This window comes from Leucoraja erinacea, chromosome 7 (genome assembly GCF_028641065.1).
Source record: "Leucoraja erinacea ecotype New England chromosome 7, Leri_hhj_1, whole genome shotgun sequence".
Classification (NCBI taxonomy): Eukaryota; Metazoa; Chordata; class Chondrichthyes; order Rajiformes; family Rajidae; genus Leucoraja; species Leucoraja erinaceus.
The window spans coordinates 67510314-67536878 of NC_073383.1; the positions used below are offsets into that span (position 1 = coordinate 67510314).

At 41.5% G+C, this 26565-nt stretch overlaps 1 protein-coding gene across 3 annotated transcripts in view; it reads left to right on the plus strand.

The window, feature by feature from the left end:
* LOC129699080 (protein mono-ADP-ribosyltransferase PARP14-like) overlaps positions 1–22880 on the plus strand; it is a 55603-nt gene extending 32723 nt beyond the window's left edge. For all 3 annotated transcript variants that reach the window (XM_055638712.1, XM_055638714.1, XM_055638713.1), the window contains 9 exons: positions 123–289; positions 2399–2522; positions 3771–3833; positions 6259–6435; positions 7578–7760; positions 9337–9948; positions 12446–12591; positions 20225–20399; positions 21744–22880. In XM_055638712.1, the coding sequence (XP_055494687.1) occupies positions 123–289; positions 2399–2522; positions 3771–3833; positions 6259–6435; positions 7578–7760; positions 9337–9948; positions 12446–12591; positions 20225–20399; positions 21744–22042 (1946 nt within the window). In that variant the 3' untranslated portion in view covers positions 22043–22880. The remainder of the gene's footprint in view (positions 1–122; positions 290–2398; positions 2523–3770; positions 3834–6258; positions 6436–7577; positions 7761–9336; positions 9949–12445; positions 12592–20224; positions 20400–21743) is intronic.
* Positions 22881–26565: the final 3685 nt, after the last annotated feature.

The following is a 26565-nucleotide window of genomic DNA, read 5'->3' on the forward strand; positions in this document are numbered from 1 at the left end:
CATAATGTAGAGCATAAAAACTGTGCTGGTAGATAACATTTGCAACCCGTTTTGTAAAAAATCAAATGAAATCAATTAACTTTTTTAATAAGATTACAATTGGATACTTATTCTCTCTGCAGGTGCAGGCAACGTCAATCCAGAGGACTCTGCTGAAAGCATGTTGAATGGATTTGAAAACCATTTGATACGAAACCCAACATCAGTTATTAGATTAATTCACGTAGTTACATTAGACCCTAATGTGCACAAAGCTTTTAAAGATGCCTTAAAACAAAATTCACAACTGGTAAGAATGCTTAAAATTAACTACAGCATCTTATAACTTTATCACAAAAAAAAGTAGCTTTAGTGCATTTAGAATGAACACTGGGAAACGTTGACTTTACTTCCATACCTCTTTCGGGTATCCTTCTACACACCCCAATCTACAACGCACAACTGGGCTGCTATTTGAATGGCAGAGCATAAACAGCTTCCTCACCAAGCTTGACTTGGGAAATGGCTGTGGGCCCAAAAGACAACTCGGGAAGACTCATTGTAGGGTAAGGGTATCAATGTTCCTCCAGTCCTTTCAAAGAAACCTCCGATATCTGTTGATCCAGGATCTTCATTGTGGACTGCGAAGGTTTATTTATTTTATTTATTTATTTATTAGTTAGTTATTTCGGACAGAATAAAAAGCAAATGTGAAACAGCATACAAAAAACAAAACAAAAATATTTATAAAGTGTCATAAACAATATCTATAAATAAATGAAATCATATGTGTCCGAAAAGGAGCAGGAAGAAGCCAAAGCTTATTAATTCCCACCCCTTATTCAACTGCTTGTAATTATCTCATACAAATTTAACAGCTATATGTGCACCATATGTACACCAGCCACTATATGTACACCAAATTATTTACATTTGAACACTAATCAAATATTTACAAAGTCATACAAAAAAGAAAAAAAGAAAAAGAAAAGAAAAAACCCGCATATACTATACAGTATCTTAGTCATAGAAGGTTGCATCTGAAAGAGTTGTGCGGCATGGAAACAAACCGTCTGGCCAACCAACATCTTGCTGCCTGTCAAAAACCAACTTGCACTAATTCAACACTAATTTTATTCTCCCAATATTCCCATGCTCTTGCCCCAGATTCTGACATAACACAATGTTCATATGCGTTGAGCAATAACAATTTGTCAAATGTCTGGCTGTGAAACGTAATCATACACTTAAAATTTTTGTGGGACATTTCTGGACATTTGTTCTATGTACTCCATGCTTATGATGTTTTTATACATTACGAAGATAGCCAGACATGTACATTGGTGTTAAATGACGTGCAATTCACATTTTTAAAACCGCTTGCTGCCTTGCAGCACCAGAGACCCGGGTTCGATCCTGACTACGGGTGCTGTCTGTATGGATCTTTAAATGTTCTCCCCATGACCACATGGCTTTTCTCAGGCTTCCTCCCACACATAGAAACATAGACAATAGGTGCAGGAGTAGGCCATTCGGCCCTTCGAACCTGCACTGCCATTCAATATGATCATGGCCGATCATCCAACTCAGTATCCTGTACCTGCCTTCTCTCCATGCCCCCTGATCCCTTTAGCCACAAGGGCCACATCTAACACCCTCTTAAATATAGCCAATGAACTGGCCTCAACTACATTCTGTGGCAGAGAGTTCCAGAGATTCACCACTCTGTGTGAAAAATGTTTTTCTCATCTCGGTCCTAAAAGATTTTCCCCTTATTCTTAAACTGTGACCCCTTGTTCTGGACTTCCCCAACATCGGGAACAATCTTCCTGCATTGAGCCTGTCCAACCCCTTAAGAATTTTGTAAGTTTCTATAAGATCCCCCCCTCGATCTTCTAAATTCTAGCAAGTACAAGCCAGTCAAGTACAAGCAAGTACAAGTCTATCCAGTTTTTCTTCATATGAAAGTCCTGACATCCCAGGAATCAGTCTGCTGAACCTTCTCTGTATTCCCTCTATGGCAAGAATGTCTTTCCTCAGATTTGGAGACCAAAATTGTACGCAATACGCCAGGTGTGGTCTCACCAAGACCCTGTACAACTGCAGTAGAACCTCCATGCTCCTATACTCAAATCCTTTTGCTCAAAGATGTACAGGTTTGAACGTTAATTGCTTTTGGCAAATATTGTAAATTGTCCCTGTTGTGTAGGAAGATGTTAGTATATGGGGATTGCTAGTCAACGTTGACTCGGTGGGCCAAAGGGCCTTCTTTCACGTTGTATCTCTAAAAACTAAACCTGATTGAATATTTATTTCCTTGCGTCTCCTACAATGCAGCACATGCTCTTCTCTGATCAGAAAGAATATAACCTGCATGCAAACTTTTCTATCATTGTTTATCTTCACCATTTTGATTTAGGAAATGCAAGAAACAGGAATAAACATTGGGACTGTAATGGTGCTGGCTGTCCCAGGTGACATTACAAAAGAAACAACTGATGCAATTGTAAACAGTACAAACAGCCACCTTAGTTTGGGCACAGGTGAGTGGCAATGTTTTGTTTGTGTGTTTCTTCCAGATACTCATACCTTTAAAACAATTGATTTGGAAATCTATTGCATTCCTTCAATGTCACTGTGTACAAGTACTTGGATTCGAGACCCGACAACATTTTAGAACATTTCACCAGAAGGACTGGAGCTTTTCAAGAGGTGGCTCGCAAACACCTTCTCAAGGAGAATTAGGGATGCATATTAAGCATTGGCAATGCTATCATATCCCAAAAAACTGTTTTATATAAAATCCCGTATGTATATTTGATTCTGATCTGCATACCATCACTTAATTGTGTACGATTTATGTTTATTATTGTCATGTTGTAGTGAAGTATGGTGAAAAACTTTGTTTTGGATGCTATCAGGTATACCATACTTAAACACAATTGTCAAAGTCGAGCAAAGAAGAAGATACAAAGTGCAGAATATGATTCTCAGCATTGTGGTGCATAAGTTCCATAAATAACATTCAATGTCCACAGCGGGGTACAGGTGTATTGGACAGTACCTTAACATGGAAGGACTGCTCAGAAGTCTGATAACAGCGAGGAAGAAGCTGTTCCGAAGTTGGTGGTGTTTGCTTTCAAGCTTCTGTACCTTCTGCTGGATGAGAGCAAGGAGAAGGAGGAATGTCCGGGGTGGGACAAATGGGCAGGCAAGCGGGCAGGCAAATGAGACTAGCTTATGAGGGAACTATTTGCTATCTCTGGGTTTAATCTCACGTAGTTGCATCATTTGCTCTTGGAATATCCCCAGTGATTGGTCTCCCACAGCATCTTCAACCCACCGATTCCACCACTGACCATTAATCACCCATCCACGCTAGTTCTGTTATCCCACATTTGCATTACTCCCTACACACTGGGGAGAATTTACAGAGACCAATTAACCTACAAACCCACGAGCTTTAGCAAGCCGTTGCGTATCAAAGGCTTCCCATTTAAATTCGGCCTTCTCACCTGATAGTCGCCATGGATACGAACCTAACGCGGGCAAATGCAATTGGAGGAAATGAGCAAAATGGTTGCATTGGTGTGGTGGCTTGAAGAACACATTTCTGTGTTATACAATGCTATGATTCAACATTTCCAACTCTGATTGGAATAGCTGATCAAGACATGTACAAGAGAAAGGGATTATCATTATCTGTAGAAAATAGATGCCATCATCGTTGAAGATTAATACACCATTTACCATAATGAAAGTTGCTGATCACTAACTACTTTGCTTTGCAGGGGTTTCTAAAGCTATTCTGACAGCCGGTGGCCAACCGTTGGTAGATGAATGTAATAAACTAGGTGAGTGATTATAAGTCATCTCTCTTCTCGCGGAGTAGTTGCAAGTTCAGAGTGACCTATATATTAGTGTGTTTTAAAAAAAAAAAAGAAATAATCTTAGTAGCATTCTGTCTAAAAAATAGTAATCTAGAAATTATTTCCAGCTTGCAGATATACAATAACTAGCAATAGTGAACATTGTAGGGCAACTGAGTTAGATGGTCAATGGAAAGCAGAGGGAGGATTGCCAGGAGAAGGGTGGATGGGCAGGGAAAATGATTGTTGGTGGTGAATTGGGTGTAGGACTCGGCTTGACAGATGATTATGATTATTGTATGGGATAGATTGTCAATGGGTTATTGGAATCAAGGTTACACTCATTGTCCTGAGGTCATCAGCAACAACGCTGAGGTTGTGAGGGGAAAGTGGAAATCATTACCAAGGAAGCAAATTTGATAAAGGAATTCACCTCGAGCTAAGTGCAAGCCTCAAATTCCCAGCAGCCACTCTTAAGATCTGCTTCAGTAAGCAAGATCTGCTCCAATGCAGCCCTTGCATACAGAGTCATAAGATCATATAAGGAATGAGAGTAGAATTAGGTCATTCGGAACATCAAGCCTACTGGGCCATTCAATCATGGCTGATTCATCTCTCCTTCCTAACCCCATTCTCCTTCCTTCTCCCCATAACCTCTGACACCTGTACTAATCAAGAATCTATCTAGCTCTGCTTTAAAAAATATTCACTGACTTGGCCCTTACAGCCTTCTGAGACAAAGAATTCCACAGAATCACCACGCTCTGACTAAAGAGATTATCCCCATCTCCTTCCTAAAAGAACGTCCTTTAATTCTGAGGCTATGACCTCTCGTCCTAGACTCTCCCACTAGTGGAAACATCCTTTCCACATCCACTATCCAAGCTTTTCAGTATTCTGTATGTTTCAATGACGTTCCACCCCACCCACCTTATTCTTTTAAACTCCAGTGAGTACTGGCCCAATGCCGACAAACGCTCATCGTAGGTTAACCTATTAATTCCTGAGATCAATCTTGTAAACCTCCTCTGGAGTTTAAAACATAGAACAGTACAGCACAGGAATGGGCCCTTCGGCCCACAGTGTGTGTGCCATACATGATGCCAAGTTGAAACTGATCTCATCTGTCTGTACATGATTCATATCCCTCTATTCCCTGCACTTCCTTGTTCTGATCTAGTTGTCTCTTAAATGTCACTATCATATTTGCCTCGACCATCATCCCTGGCAGTGGTCGAGGCACATATGTAATAAATAAATAAAAATGATCAGATGGATAAATAAAAAAATTAACACATTTGCCCCGTACATCTCCATTGAATGTTCCCCCTCTTGCCTTATAATTATGCTCTCTAGTGTTGGACACTTCCACCCTGGGGGGGAAAGTTTCTGACTGTCTACCCTATCTACTCCTCTCATAACTTTATATATTTCTATGAATTCTATCCGGAAAGAAAAATCTAAATCTATCCATTCTCTCCCTGCAGGTAAAACCTAATCCAGACAGCATTCTGGTAAACCTCCTTTGCACCCATAAGTTTAATTTTGTACAGATGGCATTAAAAAAAAGAGCATTGCATTCCTTTGGCATCATTCTGTATGTTTCAATTTGCCTCTGGGAGGATTCATGTCTTAACTAACAGAATTATAATAAAGTTGCACTGTCGAGCTTATTACATTTTGTGATCGGGTTTTTTAAATTACATTGAACATCACAAAAAAAGCCATTGCTCTTTGCAGGTAGACAAACGTGCTGGAGAAACTCAGCGGGTGAGACAGCATCTATCAAGCGAAGGAAATGAGCAACGTATCGGGCTTCCTTCACTCCATAGATGCTGCCTCACCCGCTGAGTTTCTCCAGCACTTTAGTCTACCTTCGATTTTCCAGCATCTGCAGTTCCTTCTTAAACACATTGCTCTTTGCAGTCCGAGTTTAGTTTAGAGATACAGCGCGGAAACAGACTCTTCAGTCCACTGAGTCCTCACCGACATGTGATCCCCGCAGACTCTCACATGCGCACACGCATGTCTTTGGAGTATGGGATGAAACCAAAGATCCCGGAGAAAACCCATGCAGATCACGGGAAGTAGGTACAAACGCCGTACAGACAAGCACCCATAGTCAGAATAGTGGAATCTGTTGCTGATATTGCAATGAAGGCATAATCCCTCAAATTTGGAAATGGTATAAGGTGGAACAAACTTTGTGGGGTTTTTTTCTCAATGCATGAGACACAATGGTCAAACTGGACTTTTTCCACTACAAACCTATTATCTCAAGACATCCTGATGTAAAAGTCCTTTGGTCTTAGGGCAATGTTTGCCAAGTGAATCAAAGAAGGGACTGAGTTGATGACAATGAAGGCAGGCTTCATTCAATAAATCGGCTCTTTTATTTTTCCACCTTTAGGAGTTCAAAATGAGGACAGTGTGATTACCACGGGGGCTGGAAATCTAAGTGTAAAATATGTAATACATTGGATTAAATGGGCTCAAACAAATGACATCAAGGCATCTATTGGCAGGATTCTAATAGAATGTGAAAGACTGCAAATAAGTTCTGTGTCTTTACCGGCGATTGGAACAGGTAGGTTTTACTACATATTATATGTGGGCGCCTAATCTGCCTTGTATTAAATATTAGTTTTTATTTAAGTAGATACCAGAATTTGAACTCTTGCACACAGTCTTTTATAATTAAAATGTTTGGAAAGGGGTAAGCAGATCTTTTTCATCAGACAATTGATCTTTCATGTAACAGTTCTCCCTTTCCACAATGTGTTGTAGATGGCATAAAGTATGTGATGGAGTAACTTCACCCTGAGACTATTACAGCCCCAATTATAAATGTCAAGCTTGAAACGCACTCTCCACTAAAATTTATACTTGGGCCTCCTACCGTTCACTGGCAATGGTGATATTCATTGTCTATCCCTAATTACCCTTGAACTATGGAAACCACTAACCGTCAACTGTTTGTTGGAGTTGAATATAGGCAAGATCAAGCAAAGATGGAAAAATGTCATCTCTGTTGGACATTTGTTGGACAGAATCTGTCTCAAGAAAGGTCTCGACCTGAAACTTCAGCAATTCCTTTTCTCCAGAGATGCTGCCCGACTCATTGAGTTACTCCAGCATTTGTGTCTATCCTCTGTTGGGCATTTGTTGGACTGAAGGGTTTTCACAACAATCCAATACTTTCACAATCATCATTACTGATACGAGTTTCATTCCATGTTTATCTACTTATTAGAATTAATATTATAGTAAGAGCATTAAACATTTGATCATGGCTGATTTATTTTTCCCCTTCAACCCCATTCTCCTGCTGCCTTCCCATAATCTTTGACTCTGTTACTAATCAAGAACCTATCAATCTATCTTAAAATACCCAAAGATTTGGCCACCACAGCTGTCTGTGGTAATGAATTCCACAGACTCACCAGGCTCTAGCTAAAGAAATTCCTCCTCGGCTTCATTCCAAAGATACACCCTTCTATTCTGTGGTTGTGCCCTCTGGTCCCTGACTCCCCCACTTCTGGAAACATCGTCTCATTCAAATAACTTGGCTGTCAAGCTGGAATGGCCACTCATGCTTCTAGATTCATAATTCAATCCTCTGGCGAGCAAAGCAGTGTGGTCAAGAGCAGTATTGATTGGATTAATTTACAACCTTTGCTTATTTTCCTCACTGCACTGCAATTGACCATTCAATCTTCTTTTGTCCAGGGGCTGGAAAACTAAATCCTGTTGACATTGCAAATGCACTTCTGGATGCAATAAGTGACCATGTGAAGAATTGTGTAAGACCTACTACGCTCTCCTTGATCAGAATAATATTGTTCACTCCAGAAACGAGAAATCTGTTTTGCCAGTGTATGGAACAGCGTTTCAAAACTTGGAAATGTGATGGTGAGGAACTAATTCACTTGGTTATAATCCTGCAAGTGTTTTTATAATTATCCTAATTGTGCATTGTTAATTACAAGTGACCAGAAGTCTGTTTCATGCACACTTGCCCCACAATGTTTAATAACATTCTCATTTGCTTTATCAAATAAATGGTCTTACCACCTCATGGAATAAGGCAGCTAATATGCTGCTGGATGGTAGTCAATTTTGTCGATGTGTTGTAGAGGTTTAAGGTTGAGACTGCACAAACACATTCCAATCAATTATTTTACTGGTTCCAGAGAGTCAGAACGTTATTTTGTTATTCATATCTTGGTGTAACTTATTTGATATTTGGTTTATTATTCTCACATGTGGTGAAAAACGGCATTCTGCTGCTATCCTTTTTCTTTTGCACTACCTGTTGTATGGAATTCAAATCATACACTACTTGTAGCTGTGGTAGCTGTGTGGAATGAGCTTCCAGTGGAAGTGGTGGAGGCAGGTTTGATTTTATCATTTTAAAATAAATTGAATAGGTATATGGACGGGAAAGGAATGGAGGGTTATGGTCTGAGTGCAGGTAGATGAGACTAGGGGAGAATAAGTGTTCGGCACGGACTAGAAGAGCCGAGATGGCCTGTTTCCGTGCTGTAATTGTTATATGGTTATATATGATAAATGGTTGCAATGCTAAATTTATTGGCCAGGGAGTTTTCAATGTGAAGTTGAGCATCGAAGAAACACTGCTCATGTAGTTCAAGGCCTTATAGGAGTAGTGTAATAATGCATCAAATATTGTGCATATTTGTCAGTAATTATGTAAGGTAAAAGAGTGTTACAGCTACAGAGAAATAACTTTTTTTTTAAAGTGCAATTACCACAACAAAGTAGATTGGGAGATCAGGGATATATCCTTAGCATGTGAGAGCTCATTCAAGAGTCTTAACAGCAGGGAATAAGCAGTTTTTGAATCTGGTGACATGTGTTTTGCAAGCATTTATCTTCAGTCCAATGGCGGAGCGAGAAGCAAGAATGACTGGGGTCTGCCTGGTCCTTGGTAATGTTGGCGTGAAGTGTAGCTGGAGTTGATGGTTGGGGAGGTTGTTTTGTATGATGGTCTGGGCTTGCAGCCTTGGACAGAGCATTTGTCAAAAACATGCATGAACTCAATTTTATCATACTTTTAAAATATAGACCATGATGTTAGAAACATTGTAGAGATGGGAAATATTAATTGGAACCTGAGGGACGGCTTTTTCCCCAGAAAGTGTCATGAGTATATGGAATAGATGCCAGAGGAAGTTGGATAGCAACATTTAAAGTATATTTGGGCAGATGCGTGGATAGGAAGGGTTTGGAGCAATATGGGCCAATCTCTGGCAATGGAAATAACTTCGATGGGGCATTGTGGTCAGCATGGATAAGTTTAACCAATTTCCATGTGTAAGAAGGAACTGCAAATGCTGGCTTAAACCAAAGATAGACACAAAAAGCTGGGTTAACTTAGCGGGCCTGACAGCATCGCTGGAGAAAAGGAATAGGTAATGTTTGCAAATAAATCCTTCTTATACATTTTTACATTTTTTTTTTTCAGTGCCGACAACTTCGTCATTGAATCACAGACACCAGATCGCGCCATTTAAATCTGCTTATCCAATTATTCTGAATACAAAAAAACTTTTGACTTCCACAGTTGAAATATATGGCATGACGGGTAGCAGTATTGAAATGGTTCGAGAGAATGTTGAAAATCTAATTAAGGAACATTGTAAAAGCAAAACAATAGACAACAATGGTGGAGGCTGCTTATCTCCCAATCAAATGCACCAAGTTGCAGATCTCGTTGAAAAGCTGCAACTGAGAGTTGAGATCCAGAAAGACAACATAGTAATAAATGGACAAACTGATGAAGTTCTGGATTTCATTGTGAAATTTAATTCTATGGTTCAATCTGCCAAAGAACAAGAGTCCAGGAGGCAGGAAGAGGCTCAGATAAATGCCTTTGTGCAGTGGGAGTTTGTGCATAATGGAAAATTTCAACAGTGTGAACAATCTATCAACTGCGACCTTGAGAAGTTTTTTCAGGATAAGAAAGAAACTGCGAGGTTCCGGCATAATGGAGAAACGCTCACTGTTAACTTCAAGAAAATGCAAGTTGAAGATTTGAAAGGAAATGTGACTATTATTAAGAGGCTTCTTGAAGGAGGTAATGACAAGAAGAAATAATATAATTACGTAAGAATGGTATGGAGTAAAGTACATAGTATGCATCTAGCTGGATCAGGACAGGAAATGGCAGAATTTCCAGACTGTTGGAATGTTATTTTCATTACATTCCAGTATGCTTTTAATTCATTTTTTGTAGATGTTACCATTGAGATTTTATTTCAATGTTTCGAGAGAGGGTGGGATATGGAGCTTTAGTTTAGTTAGGAGATACAGCGTGGAAACAAACCCACCGAGCGAATGCTGACTAGGGTCCCAGTACACTAACACTATCCTACTGCACACACTAGGGACAATTTACACATTTACCAAAGCCAATTAACCTACAAACCTGTAAGTCTTTGGAGTGTAAGAGGAAAACGGAGCACCCGAAGAAAACCCACGTGATCATGGGGAGAATGTACAAACTTTGTACAGACAGCACCCGTAGTTGAGGATCGAACTTTTTTTTTTTCTCTTGAGAATGTAGGATGTCAACGAGTGATCTCGTTGAGGAGCAAAGATAATGGTTAAAATGAATGTTCAGTCTTTTTCCCCCAAGATGGGGGATTCTAAAACTACATGGCATAGATGTAATGTAAATGGTGAGAGATTTAAGACTGATCTCAGGGGTACCTTTTTACTCTAGAACATAGAAATTAGGTGCAGGAGTAGGCCATTCGGCCCTTCGAGCCTGCACCGCCACTCAATATGATCATGGCTGATCATCCAACTCAGTATCCCGTACCTGCCTTCTCTCCATACCCCCTGATCCCCTTAGCCACAAGGGCCACATCTAACTCCCTCTTAAATATAGCCAATGAACTGGCCTCAACTACCCTCTGTGGCAGAGAGTTCCAGAGATTCACCACTCTTTGTGTGAAAAAAGTTCTTCTCATCTCGGTTTTAAAAGATTTCCCCCTTATCCTTAAGCTGTGACCCCTTGTCCTGGACTTCCCTAACATCGGGAACAATCTTCCAGCATCTAGCCTGTCCAACCCCTTAAGAATTTTGTAAGTTTCTATAAGATCCCCTCTCAATCTCCTAAATTCTAGAGAGTATAAACCAAGTCTATCCAGTCTTTCTTCATAAGACAGTCCTGACATCCCAGGAATCAGTCTGGTGAGCCGTCTCTGCACTCCCTCTATGGCAATAATGTCCTTCCTCAGATTTGGAGACCAAAACTGTACGCAATACTCCAGGTGTGGTCTCACCAAGACCCTGTACAACTGCAGTAGAACCTCCCTGCTCCTATACTCAAATCCTTTTGCAATGAAAGCTAACATACCATTCGCTTTCTTTACTGCCTGCTGCACCTGCATGCCTACCTTCAATGACTGGTGTACCATGACACCCAGGTTTCGCTGCATCTCCCCCTTTCCCAATCGGCCACCATTTAGATAATAGTCTGCTTTCCCGTTTTTGCCACCAAAATGGATACCTCGCATTTATCCACATTATACTGCATCTGCCAAACATTTGCCCACAATTTACATAGAAGGTTTTTTGAACCTGGAATTGCTGCCAGTGGAACTATAGAAGTGGATACAATTATGATTATCGAAAGACATTTGGATAATTATGTTGAAAGGAAGGTTTTGGGGAGATACGAGCCAAATGCAGGCAAATGGGACTAGCCAACAATATCAGCCTAGTTGGCATGGCCAGGTAGATCAATGGGCCTGTTTCTGTGCCATTCAGCTCTAGGAAACTATTAGTCTAATGAGGCAACAAACCATCGAAATATGGGCACAGTGTTGGTTGAAACAAGGGTCTAGTTCTACACGTCCATCCTGATTCCTGTCCGATATCCTGCATGGATATTAATGATGTGAGGATAAGATCATGCATTGCAATGCTGCTCAGGATTAAATGACTACTTGACAGGTACTGTAAAGTGGCTCGTGTGTAAGATGAATCAATGTATAAAACCCAGAGAAGTTTCCTCCTCTCTTGCAGCTTTCTTCCCCTCTCCAATCCATGCCATATTGAGCCGGAAGAAGAGTCCTGACCAAAAATGTCATACCTCTGTCCTCCTGAGATGCTGCCTGATTTGCTGAGTTGCACCAGCACTTTGCATTTTTCAGCGTCTGCAGTTCCTTGTGTCTACAAGTACTTAATTGCCTTCATCTTAAGGGCCTGTCCCACTTTTACGACCTAATTCATGACCTTTTTTACTCGTGGACATTTTTCATCATGCTAGAAAAAACGCCCCGACCTACCAGATGCCACAAGTACCTACGACTAGCATCACAGCCTGCTACGACCTACCTACGACCTCGTGACGACCATGCTGTGAGTACGAGTCAAGGGCAAACTCAGCAGAAGTTGTGAATTAGGTCGTGAAAGTGGGACAGGCCCTTTATTTTACTTTTTTATGATGAAAACGAAGAATAAAACTGACAGGCAAAGAAAGATAACCTAGAGGAGAAAATTGATATTTTAGCTTGAATGAGAATGGTGATTCTTGATTCCTTTGGATGCATTTTATATTCCAGGTACATTTGAACTCCCAGCAACTTGGAGTGACATGAGCAATCGGGAATTTGTAAAGGAGGTTGTTCCGAAAGGTACATTGGAATACAATGAGGTGGCAGAAAAGTTCAAGATGTCCTGTGAGAACTATGTGGTAAAAATAATCAAGGTACTTAACTAAATTTATTTCAAAATTGCCTACTGAGTGTTATGCTCAGAAGTAGAGTAATGTCCTTTTTTTAAAGACTGCAGGTGAAAAACTCCAGTCGCTGATAAAATCTGCATTAAATTGTGTTGAAAAGATGATTTTTCTTATACACACTCTATGTTCGTGTGCTTTGGAGGCACTATGGCAACACATTTCAGAATAGAATTTTGTTATGGAGCCATAGGATCAGACAGCATGGAAATTGGCCCTTCGGTCCAATTTGCCCACGCCAACCAAAAATGCCCCATCTATACTAGTCGCGCCTGCCCGCATTTGACTCGTATCCTTCTCAATCTTTCCTATCCATGAAGTTATGACTAGGTATTTTGTAACGTGTGGGTGAGGACATGAACAAACTCGCAAGTGAAGAGCACACCATCTTTATTCTCTCTTCAAAGATATTGCTTGAGCACTGAGTAGTTCTAATATTTTCGATTTAATTTCAGATTCCCAGCATCTACAAAATTTTGCTCTTGGATTCCAACATGTCTTATTATTCTGGGGTCGATCCCAATTAGTTTAGTTTAGAGATATAGCATGGAAACGGGCCCTTCAGCCAGTCAACTCCGCACCGACCAATGATCACTTGTACGCTAATGCCATCCTTCGTACTAAGGAAATTTACAGAGAGCAATTAACCTACACACCTGCATGTCTTTGGGACGCTGGAGGAAACCGAGCATCCAGAGAAAACCCATGCAGTCGCAGGCAGAATGTGCAAACTCCGTACAGACAGCGCCCATAATTAGAATCTAACCCAGGTCGCTGGCGCAGTAATAATGCAGCAACTCTACCACTGTGTCACTGTGCCGCCCAAATTAGTTTGGCTAATTTGGTTCTAACCCTTTACCCTTGAACAGTCGACCACATTTCACCGTGTGTTTAATTGTCACCTTTTTACATTCGTAACCAACTATATTCCACCACTTTCCTCTTTTAAAGGTAAAGTCAAAAGAACATTGTATACAATTGTAGATGTAATCATATCATAGATCTGCTCATCTCCTTGGAGCTCTGCAATAGTGCTGGTGTATACAAAGTCTCACCCATGCTTCTCATATATGACAACTGATCTTGGTCTTCATGGATTAACCAGAATCTCACTTGGACCCTCTGTTGCTAGTTTTTCTGTGGGTTCAGATTCAGATTCAGATTCAATTTTAATTGTCATTGTCAGTGTACAGTACAGAGACAACGAAATGCATTTTGTCGTGTTCTATAATAATATCCACTGGAGATATGCACAAAAAGCTGGAGTAATTCAGTGGGACAGGCAGCATCTCTGGAGAGAAGGAAAGGATGACGTTTCGAATCGAGGCCCTTCAGACTGAAGAAGGGTCTCCACCAGAATCGTCAGCCAGTCCTTCTCTCCAGAGATGCTGCCTGTCTGCCGAGTTGCTCTAGCTTTTTGTGTCTATCTTCGGTTTAAACCAGCATCTGCAGTTCCTTTCTACACATAATATCCACAGGGTCAGCTTTAGGAATTATGAATTGACTCATCACTCTATCTCTCCAGCCATTTTCAGATTATTTTCAGTTCTGATTATATCAAATTGGCTCCTATTGGTGCAGCGGTCAGACTGTGGGCGTAATAGAAAGTCTGAAGATAGCATGGGGAGCACTCGTATGAACAAATAGAGAAGAGGACAGTGGTGCAGTGTTAGAGTTGGGCAGCACGGTGGCTCAGCTGTAGGGTTGCTGTTTTACAGCACCAGAGACCAGAGTCTATAAAGAGTTTGTTTGTTCTCCCTGTGACGGTTTCGGTTTCCTCTCGCATTCCAGAGACGTGCAGGATTGTAGGTTAATTGGCTTCTGTAAATTGTCCCCAGTCTGTAGGATAGAACTAGTGTACGGGTGATCATTGGTTCGCCTGGACTCAGTGGACCCGAAAGGCCTGATTCCATGCTTTATCTCTAAATTAAACAAAAGTAGAACAGGACATTTCATGACTGGAGTTTGGTGGAGTATTACCAGAGTGACAATTGGCACATTTGAAGCCACCATCAGCAGACATGAGTTGTTGGTGGGAGCAAGTGAAATGAGTTATATAGCGCTGAAACAGGCCCTTTGGCTCAACTTGCCCATCCATGCCAGTCCCACCTGCCCACGTTTGGCTTGTCTCCCTGTAAACCTTTCCTATCCACTGAACAAATGTCTCTAACAAGTGGCCAGTGAGATCACTCCCAAATAGTATTGCTCCAGAGACTTGTTCCCAATGCTGCAAAAGGTTTAATGACATAATCAAGATCAGTGACTGTAAAACCCATCTACTATGCTTGAACGTTTACCACCTCTCCAACACACATGCAGATTTTGCACCTTGCACATACCTACAGCATTTCCGGATACATTGCAATAAAAAAAAAAGATTCTAATTGTATTCGTAAAGTAGTTTTCAAGCACCATATTGCCTGAGCAGAGGGCCCACCATACCTGTTGGCTCATTTATTTGAAGAGGGAAGAGCTGCCTCATGGCCCAGGTCAACACTTGACTATTCTGAAGGGCTTCGACCCGAAATGTCACCCATTCCTTCTCTCCAGAGATGCTGCCTGTCCCGCTGAGTTACTCCAGCATTTTGTGTGTACCTTCAACACTTTGACTATTGGCCATCAGTGGTTTGCAGATCATTGAAGATAATGGTATCGTCAAATCAAATCCAATGTCTCGCATCCCACTGCCCGCTCATCTCACAATCTCTTTTGCCTTACAAGACCCAAATGGTTCAAATGACCTCATTTTAGTAGCCCACTTATTTTACCATAGAACATACAATAGAACAAAGTCCGAGCCACATGATGCGAAGACCAACTCTTATCTACTTGCACATAATCGATATCCCTCCATCGCCCACATATCTATGAGCCAATCCAAGAGTATCTTAAATTACACTAGTGTATCTGCTTTGACCACCACTTGCACTTCTGTGTGTAAAACAAAATGTGCCTTTTAAATTTTCTCCTTCTCACCTTAAGCTATGCCCTTTAATATATGCTATTTCCATCCTTAGAAAAAGGTTCTGACCATTTGCCCAATCTATGCCTCTCTAAATTTCATATACTTCCATCAGGTTTACTGCAACTTCTGGTATTCCAGAAAAAACGATTGAGGTTTGTCCAACTCCCTGTAGCTAATACCCTTTAAACCAGACATTATACTGGTAAACCAGCTCTGCACCCTTTCCAATGCTTCAATAATCTTTGTGTAATGTCCACATAGACTCTCATTTCAAACACATGAAACAAAACTTCCTTGCCAGATTTAATTAGCAGAGTAGCGCAGCAGAAGCACAGTCGTTAGCACGGTGGTGTTGCTGCCATACAGCGCCAGAGACCCAGATTCAATCCTGACTGTTGGTGCTTTCTGTACGGAATTTGCACATTCTCTCTGTGACTGCGTGGGTTTTCTCCAGGCGCTCGGGTTTCCTCCACACTCCAAAGACTTAAAGGTTTGTAGGTTAATTGGCTTTGGTAAAACAATTTATAAATTGTTGAGCAATTTGTTCCTAGTGTGTGGGATAGTGCAAGTGTATGGGGATCGCTGGTTGGTGTGGACTAATCGGGCCGAAAGGCCTTTTTCTGCACTGTATCTTTCAACTAAATTAAACTAGACTAATGTTTGAATCAGTTTGAAAAAGATCCTGTGTCACCATGTTTATCACTTGCATCCATGACCTTGCAACCGTGGCACAGTGTATGACAGACGGTGAATCACTATGAATATGCAGACTGCAACAAGGCGAAGGGGAAAATTCAGTTTGTGTGTCAGCTCTCCAGAGGTTGTGTACGTCAGTTCAGCTTCAGACGTCTCGGATGAGATCTAAAATGTGGCAGTCGATAACACGAATAGAAAGAGTGTTTTAGAATACTGCTTTCACCCTATGCTTCCACTTGCTTTTGACTTCTTAAACTATATTTCAGAGATTGGTTGGTGATAGACAGTAGCTGGTGCAGGAGGCCATTCAGCCCTTCGAGCCAGCACCGCTATTCACTGTGATCATCCACAATCAGTACCCCGTTCCTACCTTCTCTCCATATGCCTTGACTCCGCTATCTTTAAGAGTTCTATCTAACTCTCTCTTGAAATCAACCAGAGAATTGGCTTCCACTGCCTTCTGAGGCAGAGAATTCCACAGGTTCACAACCTTCTGTGAAAAAGTTTTTCCTCATCTCTATTCTAAATGGCTTACCTCTTATTCTTAAACTTTGGCCCCTGGTTCTGGACTTCCCCCAACATCGGAAACATATTTCCTGCCTCTGGCATGTCCAAACCCTTAATCTTATGTTTCAATAAGATCCCCCTCATCCTTCTAAATTCCAGAGTTTGGTTTAGAGATACAGTGCAGAAACAGGCCCTTCGGCCCACCGTGTCTGTGCCAACCAGCGATCGCCCCGTACACGAGCACTATCTGACATACTAGGGATAATTTGCAGTCTTTATAAAGTCAATTAACCCACAGTCCTGTACGCCTTTGGAGTGTGGGAGGAAAGTGGAGCACCCGGAGAAAACCCACGCGATCACAGGGAGAATGTACAAATTTCATATAGACGGCACCCACAGTCAGGATCAAACCCGGGCCTCTGGCACTGTAAGACAGCAACTTTACTGCCGCGTCATCTGTATCCACCACCGATCTATTCACACCCACAGTTGCCTTGATTATACTTCTTTTCACCAATGCTTCCTGTATGAATATTAATTTTGAAATGTGGTCAATGGTACATAGAAGCGGAGTACAATGAAATGTTGCAAATCGGTTTAGCACTGTCGCTGAGATGAATTTCTAAGCCCATTTTTGTTTTTAAATGTTATCCTACCCTCTCACCTTTCTCTGCATCTTAAAACCTGTTTATCCACAAGCTTTTCCAGTGTATCCCAGGACATTGTGGAAAGCTAGGGAAGAAATTGCAGGGCCGCTGGCAGGGATATTTGGCTCAACGATAGCCACAGTACGGATGCCAAAAAGGGAAGGTTGGCTAATGCAATGTCTTTGTTGAAGAAAGGCTGCAAGGAAAAGCCCAAGTACTATATCCTAGTGAGGTGGGAAGGGATTACTGGAGGGGACATACATGCATTTGGAAAGGCAAGATCTGAGTAGGGATAGTCAGCATGACTGTGGGTGGAAATTGTGTATCACCAACGTGATTGAGATTTTTTTTTAAAGAGGTGACCAAGACGATTAATGAGTAGCAATGTTACAAAATTTTGAGATTAAATAAATCAAGTCTGCAATTTATCCCATCAGATAAAGCATAAAAAGAAGTTTAATTTGACACCTAATTCACTTTCATATCTCAAGTATTTAAAAAGTTATGGCCATTTGCATACTCGGAAATAAGCATCTTGTTCCCTATTGATTTTCTATGGACATAACAAAAAAGCTGTGATGGTGTGCAGTCCAAAGCCCATAACCTTCTTAAAAAATTAAGAGAACTGAATGAAATTTTCAGTCATCGTAGATTGAACCATTCTGAAACAAATATAAAATAATCTTACTTGGATGACCTGAAATTAAAGCATATAATTAGTTAGTTACCCAAGTGTAGCTAATTTCAAACTTCAATTACTAGATCTAAACATCTATCCATTTCTTAATAAATGATTAACATTTTTAAATAGCCTAAGTGTCCAAATAATATTCATAAATAATTCACAATAAAACATGATTTTTAAATCTCATTTACATTAATTTATGGGCCAAATGGAAGGAATTTAGTATTCAATTGCTGTAAATTAAAGTCCATTTTAAATCGGCTTTCTACTGGGATCCTGTGAACGCGCTGGTTTAGAACGTTCACATTGCGCTAGATTTGTGCCTCAAATGCCCAGAAAAATACTGCGGGATATAATGGGCCCAAAATTAGCTACTCGCAACATTAAACTTTGTATAAAGGGATCTTAAGAAGCCCTTTTTAATGTAAAAATAAACAGCCTACCTTCTGTTGTCTGCTATGCGACCCTGACGGCTGCCGGTGGTCGCGGGTTTAGAGATTGATTTTTAAACTACTATAATTATTATACAAGGGCTTTAAAACTAATAATAGCTTTTGCGACGGGGTCTTCCAGCGATTTTACGTTAATAATTAACTAGGCTGAACATCTTCGATTGGAACAGCCTAGAGAAAATCGCGTTTTAAACCCGCCCCCCCTTTAAACGGCGCCAAAATCGCGCACACTGGCTAGGACAGATTTTCAGCTACGCTTCAGGTAGGCTTTGCAACATACCTATAATGAGGGTAGTGCACAAGTCATTGTCTACATAAACATTAGCAACTTTAACACGTCGCAAGATATTGGTGAGACTATATTTAGAGTATTATATGCGGTTCAGGTTACCCTTAGGAAGGATGTCTTTAAACTGGAAAGGGTGAAAATAAATTTACAAATATGTTACTGGGTCTGGGATAGTTTAAGTCATAAGGATAGGCTGTTTTTTTTTCCCCTTGAAGGTAGGAGATTGAGGGAAAACTTTATGGAGGTATATAAAATAATGAGGGGCATGCATAAAGTGAATGGCCACAATCTTTTCCCCAGAGTAGGAAGTCTAAAATTGCTGGGCCTTCATTTAAGATGAGAGGAGAAAGATTTAAAAGGGACTCTGGGTTGGGGCAAACTTTTTAATAGGATGTTTATACATGGAATGATCTGCCAGAGGAAATGATAGCGGGGATGCAATTACAATATTTACACATCACTATGTCAGGTACATGGATAGGAAAGGTTCGGAGAGATATGAAACAAAAACATAGAAAATAGGTGCAGGAGTAGGCCATTCAGCCCTTCGAACCTGCACCGCCATTCAATATGATCATGGCTGATCATCCAACTCTGTATCCTGTACCTGCCTTCTCTCCATACCCCCTGATCCCTTTAGCCACAAGGGCCACATCTAACTCCCTCTTAAATATAGCCAATGAACTGGCCTCAACTACCTTCTGTGGCAAAGAGTTCCAGAGATTTACCACTCTCTGTGTGAAAAATGTTTTTCTCATCTCGGTCCTAAAGGATTTCCCCTTTATCCTTAAACTGTGTGACCCCTTGTCTTGGACCTCCCCAACATCGGGAACAATCTTCCTGCATCTAGCCTGTCCAACCCCTTAAGAATTTTGTAAGTTTCTATAAGATCCCCCCTCAATCTTCTAAATTCTAGCGAGTGGCTGATCGTCCCCTATCAATAACCCATGCCTGCCTTCTCCCCATATCCCTTGACTCCACTAGTCCCTAGAGCTCTATCTAACTCTCTCTTAAATCCATCCAATGACTTGGCCTCCACTGCCCTCTGTGGCAGGGAATTCCACAAATTCACAACTATGGTCCAGGTAACTGAGATAGCTTGATTATGTAACCTGGTCAGTGTGGATACGTTGGGCTGAAAGGTCTGTTTCATTCTGTATAGCTTTGTGGTTCTAACCCAGTGTGCAATTCTGATATCAACAAATGGTTCAATTGAGAATTTCGGGTCCAAAATGGTCACTTTTTGTGTCTTTTGAAATTCATTAATTCTTGATAAAAAATGCTTGTAATTGAATACTGTTAATTGCAAAACCTAGTCAACTTCTACTTTAGAAATTAATGCTGTTAACATGTTTTGTCTAGATTGAAAGGATCCAGAATCTCAAACTTTGGCAAAGTTATTCCATCAGAAAGAAGACGGTGGAAAGAAAGATTCCTGGGGCAAACGTTGAGCAAATTCTTTACCACGGAACTACCAAGGGAATTCTCCATAAAGTGAATAAGACTGGCTTCAACAGAAGCTTTTGTGGAAGAAATGGTAAGATGCCAAATCTTAAGTGATACCTCTGGTCCACTGTAGGACCTTCCATGGATGGGATAGGGGATCAGACCTCACCAATATCTTGTTCAGCTGCAACATGGCATCCCAACTATACTCAAAGCCCTTACTGGATCCTATGAGATCTAACCTTCCAGTCCAGCTTACCACGCAGGACCTTGTCAAAGGCCTTACTAAAGTCCACATCGGCAATGTTCACTCTGCTGTCCTTGCCAATCTGCTTCTGTGATCTCCTCTAAACATTCCATCAAATTTAAGAATATTGTTTTCCCACAACAAAGCTGTGCTGACTATCCCTAAACAGTGCTAGCCTATTCAAATGCTGGTAGACCTGGTTCTTCAGATTCCATTCCAGCAGTGCTTTTCTCTAACGGTTCATGCTGGCACAGCATCACAGCACCGCTTTGGGGGGGGGGGGGAAGTAATTATGACAATATGTGCCAAGTTATACATATGTTTAATAATCGTGCCTAAATGCACCTTTTTTTGTTTGCAAAATAAAACGCATTCTTCTGGTAACTTTCCCATCACTGATGCAAAAACTCAGCGGGACAGGCAGCATCTCTGGAGAGAAGGAATACAAGAAGGAAAACAAGAAGCTAGTGCGACTTGGGTGGGGACTTGTCAGAGTGAGGCTATATGCAAAATGGAGGAACAGCATCTCATAATTTGCTTTGGCAGCTCACAGTGCAGTGGTATGAATATTGATTTCTCTAACATCAGGTAGGCCAGGCATTCTCTCCTCCCCTCTACCCCTACCCCCTACCCCCTAGGCCGCAACAATTTATTCCCTAGTTTTCCACAGTGTCAAAGGATACACTTAGTCCCCCGGGAATAGCCCAACTTGAGACTGCTGGCTTCTCCTCCTTTGTAATGTGGATATGGTTATATGAAGAAGGGTCCTGACCCAAAACATTACCTAGCTTTCTCCACTAGATATGCTACCTGGCCCGCTGAGCTACTCCAGCATTTTGTGTCTATCTTTGCTATTATCCAGTAATTCTGTCCCAAACCGTTGAATAGAGAGAAAGGATCAGGGCCACTATTCTAGAGTATAGAGTAACATAGTCATGAAAAGCTAAGTAGTTGAACAGTTGTAGGGTTAAGGAAATCTAAGATCACTGACAACTAGTTGTTGAGTGATGATGGAACACAACCTAAATCAAAACAGGGCAGGGATGAAAATCTGTTTGAAAAATATATTGTAATGTTGGAGCGCCTGTTTATTATAATCTCTTTAGTTTTGATGTTTTTAATCAACCATTATCATTTGAAGCGATGATGTTAACTATAATCTACTAATTTTGTTCCATTTCCTACTAGCCACTTCGTATGGAAAAGGAACTTACTTTGCCTTGAAAGCTTCTTATTCATGCAACAACACCTACTCCACTCCTGACAGAAGCAAATGTAAATACATCTATCAGGCACGAGTGATCACCGGGAATAAATGTTTTGGAACAGAAAGAATGTTAGAGCCAGCACCAGTAAACGCACATGGAGATCCAACTGACCTATGCGACTGCGCAGTAAATGATTTGATAAATCCTGCTATTTTTGTTATTTTTTGTGATGATGGGGCATATCCAGAATACTTGATAACCTTTGCAACAAGAGAATGAGTCTGAAGCAGCTTATTTTGCTGCAATCGATTCGATACAGCACTTTCATTTTATTTTGCACATAGCTAGTTTATTCAGCATTCTATGTTGCAGTATCACCATTAATGAATTGTTCTGTACAGGCTCATGAAGCATAATGCACTAACGTCCAAACTAATGTGTCATCAAATAATTATAGAAGGTAAGAAAGAATGTCTCCTTTTCATAATCATGCTAAAATATTTATTATACCATTAAATAACAAAGATTTATTTATATTGAAGCAAATTAAAGCTCCAATTTTAACGGAATTGGTGGGAGTGCAATTTTAGATTTGCCTTGATCTTTGAAGAATCATGTCCTGGTGATTTTGACTTTTAGGACTAAACAATATTCTCATACCGACTCTTTCCCACGGCAAATTGTAATGCAAAGTAGGCTCGTAATATGAAAATGCAATCAATCAATGTATAAAATTATGAGTGCCCTAGAAAGGATAAGTAGGAAGAATCTGCCTCCCATGATGGAAGGGTCAAAAACAAAGGGGCAGAAACTTAAAGGGATTGATAAAATGATTGGGGCAGTTGAAACTTTCACTCAGGGTTGTGGGGATTCAAACTAGCTATATTAAGCAATATTGCTCGTGAAGCTGTGTGACTTGCAGGGTTAATGAATCTAGTACTATAATGCCAGATTGTCTTGCAGAGTGTTGTTTTCCAACCAACACAGATTGATTGGGCAACATGTCACCCTCTAGTGTTAGAAATTGTTCTGCTATGTATTATGGATAATATGCCATTATAAACATTGTTAAAGTCATTTGTTTTTTATGAATATTCAATAAAATCTAAATCTGTGTATCTGACCAGGTCTATAACCAGTGGTGTTCCACAGATATGTTGTTATACATACATGCCCGTGTATACACTGTGTGCCCATGCGCACATACATGGGAGGAAAAAGTGAGGTGGGGAGTGGAGGAGGAGGGGGGGGAAAGAAGATGGAGGGTGAAGGGGAGGAGGGAGTGCTGGGGATGAGGGGAAATGAGCCATGCCTGCGCAGTTGGGGGCTATAGGTGAGCGATGGAATATTGTGTTGGGGGAATGGGTGAGTGGTGGAAACGGGTTGTGTTGGAGGAATGGGTGAGTGGTGGAATATTGCATGGGGGGGGGTGTCAATTTTGATATTGCGCTGTTTTGATGTATGACGTGTTCACTATTTTCGCAAGCTGAGTATGAATCTTCAGTGTTTTCTGGAGAGGCAGTGTGTATTATTTATATTTTTTTAATGTATGTATATATTTAAGTGTATATGTGTGTGTGTGTGTATATACAGGGCTTGAAATTAACGGTTGCCAGGGTGCCAATTACCACCCAAAATGCTGCCGGGCAACCTAAACGCCGAGTCATTTTGCCCGGCTTGGCACTGCATATACTGGGTATGTTACAAAACCTACCTGAATCGTGTCTGAGAATCTGCCCCACCTGTGTGCTCGATTTTGGCGCAGTTTAGAGGGGGCGGGTTTAAAACGCGATTTTTACTAGGCTGTTGCAATCGAAAATGTTCAGCCTAGTAAATCATTAACGAAAAATCGCTGAAAGACCCCGTCGCAAAAGGTATTATTAGTTTTTATGGCCTTGTATAATAGTTATAGTAGTTTAAAATTCACTCTCTAAACCCGCGACCTCTCGCAGCCCCAGGGTTTTATAAAGCAAACAATTAAAAGTATGTTCCTTATTTTTACATTAAAAGGGGCTTCTTAAGAACCCTGTATATAAAGTTTTCTATAGCGAGTAGCTAATTTTGGGCTCTTTATATCCCGCAGTGTTTTTCTGGGCATTTGAGGCACAAATCCAGCGCAATGTGAACGTTCTAAACCAGCGCGTTCACAGGAACCCACTAGAAAGCCGATTTAAAATTGACTTTAATTTACAGCAATTGAACACTAAATTCCTTCCATTTGGCCTATAAATGAATGTAAATGAGATTTAAAAATCATGTTTTATTGTGAATTATTTATGAATATTATTTGGACACTTGGGCTATTTAAAAACGTTAATCATTTATTAAGAAATGGATAGATGTTTAGTAATTGAAGTTTGAAATTTGCTACACTTGGGTAACTAACTAATTATATGCTTTAATTTCAGGTCACCCAAGTTAGATTATTTTATGTTTGTTTCAGAATGGTTCAATCTACGATAACTGAACATTTCATTCAGTTCTCTTAATTTTTAAGAAGGTTATGGCCTTTTGACTGTCCATGATCACAGCTTTTTTGTTATGTCCATAGAAAATCAATAGGGAACAAGATGCTAATTTCCGAGTATGAAAATGGCCATAACGTTTTTTAATTACTTGAGATATGAAAGTGAATTAGGTGTCAAATTAAACTTCTTTTTATGCTTTATCTGATGGGATAAATTACAGACTTGATTTTTTAAATCTCAAAATGTTGTAACATTGCTACATATACTGGTTTATACCGAAGATAGTCGCAAAAAACTGGAGCAACTCAGCAGGTCAGGCAGCATCTCAGGAGAAAAGGAACGTGACGTTTCGTATCGGCGACGGCTGTATTGCGGGGCAAAGGTACTAGGTGCAGGGTGACGGAGGGTGGGAGCGAATGACTGGCCCTGCACAGCAGCAGCAGCGGCGGCGACAGCAACTCCACCTCCTCCTCCCACTCCCCGCCCGCCCTGATAGCAGCCGCTGCTTACAAATCCGCTAACGGCAATAACCGCTTTCAAAACAAATCCTCTCGCACGCCAAGGAGGTAGGGAGGGAGGGGGAGATCTCCTTCCACCATCTGAAGCAGCTGCATCAAAGATCCTATAGCTATAGGATCTTTGAGCTGCACCGCTCGGCCCCGCACCTTGCTGTTGGCTGGCGGTGGCGAGGACATCCCAACTGCCTCCCCCTTTGACGGCGGCACTTGGCGGTGGATACGGGCGGCCAAGGCAGCGGGGCGATGTTGTCTGAGGAGTGCTGATCTTCCTTCCCACATCACCTCTCTCTCTTTTTTTACGCCCCTCTCCACCCCTCTTATCCTGAGACCACTCCACTCCACCCCTCCTATCCTGGGACCCCTCCTCTCCACCCCTCTGATCCTGAGACCCCTCCTCTCTATCCCGCACTGATCCCCATTCCCGCCTCTATTCAGTCCTCACTGACATCCCCTGTGCTCCCCTCCCCATCTACCCTCCCCTCCCCTCTCCCCAAATCTATTCATCCTGCGCTGATCACCCTATCAACCTCGCAGTGATTCTCCTGCCACCCCCCCATCCATCCTACACTGGTCCCCCAATTCATCCTGTACTGATTCCCCCCCCCCCCCCCCCCCCCCCAGTCATCCCCCTTTACTGATCCCCCCCCCCCCCATTCATCCTGTGTGATGACCCCCCCCCCCCCCCCCCCATGCATCCTGTACTGATCCCCCAAATCATCCTGTGCTAATCCACCCATTCATCCTGTGCTAATCCACCCATTCATTCTGCGCTGCTCCACCCATTCATCCTGTAGCGATCCGTCCATTCATCCTGTAGCGATCCTCCATCCTGCACAGACCCTCCGATCCACACTGTTCTGACCCCCCCCCCCCATTCATCCTGTACTGATTCACCCATTCATACTTTTCTGGTCCCCCCCCATTCATCCTGCGCTGATCCCCCTGCCCCATCCATCTTGTACTGATCCTCTCATTCAAGAAGAATGGGGAGATTAGTCTGAAGAAGGGTCTCAACCCAAAATGTTGCCTTTCCTTCACTCTATAGATGCTGCCTCACCCGCTGAGTTTCTCCAGCATTTTTGTCTACCCCCATTCATCCTGTACTGAAGCCCCCATCCCCCCCCCTCCCATTCAACTCTTCTGACATGTCCCCCCCCCCCCCCCCCCCCCCCCCCCCCCCCCCCCCCCCCCTATCCATCCCGCACAGATTCTCACCCCCCCCCCCCGGCAAATCAATGCTCTTAATATGGAGTATCACTTCTGTAGTTATTTAATGAGCAACATTCACAACTATACGATGGATTTATCCAGGTTTTACTTCTACGGTCGGTCATATACATCACAAATATGGTCAGGAGATATTTCAGTTTAAATGTTAACATTAATTCTGAAGTGGGAATGACAGAAACAGCATTTATCAATATTATTTTTTTTAAATCTGATGCGTACAAACTGGGTATCTTCATTGCTGTTCACAGCACATAGATCTAATCTGAATGTCCGGTAATGTGGCGTTTTGACACCTTTAAACATTTCACCAAAAGAACATTTGCTGCAGTTATGTCCATTGGCCATCTCTTGTCAGTTAGTGTAAGGTTTAACCTGTCAGATGGGTATAGTCGGTTTTAACAGCTATGATCATAAAATGCCTTTAGAAATTTCCTTGCAACCTGTTCATTTTGTTGTGGATAAATTATGTGAGAAGCGAGAGTGTTTCTGTACCAATAGCAATAACGACCCATGCTATGGCCATGTCATGATAATTTTTGGTCCTTCACAGAAAACATGCTTGCATCAATCTGTAGTGTGCATGGTT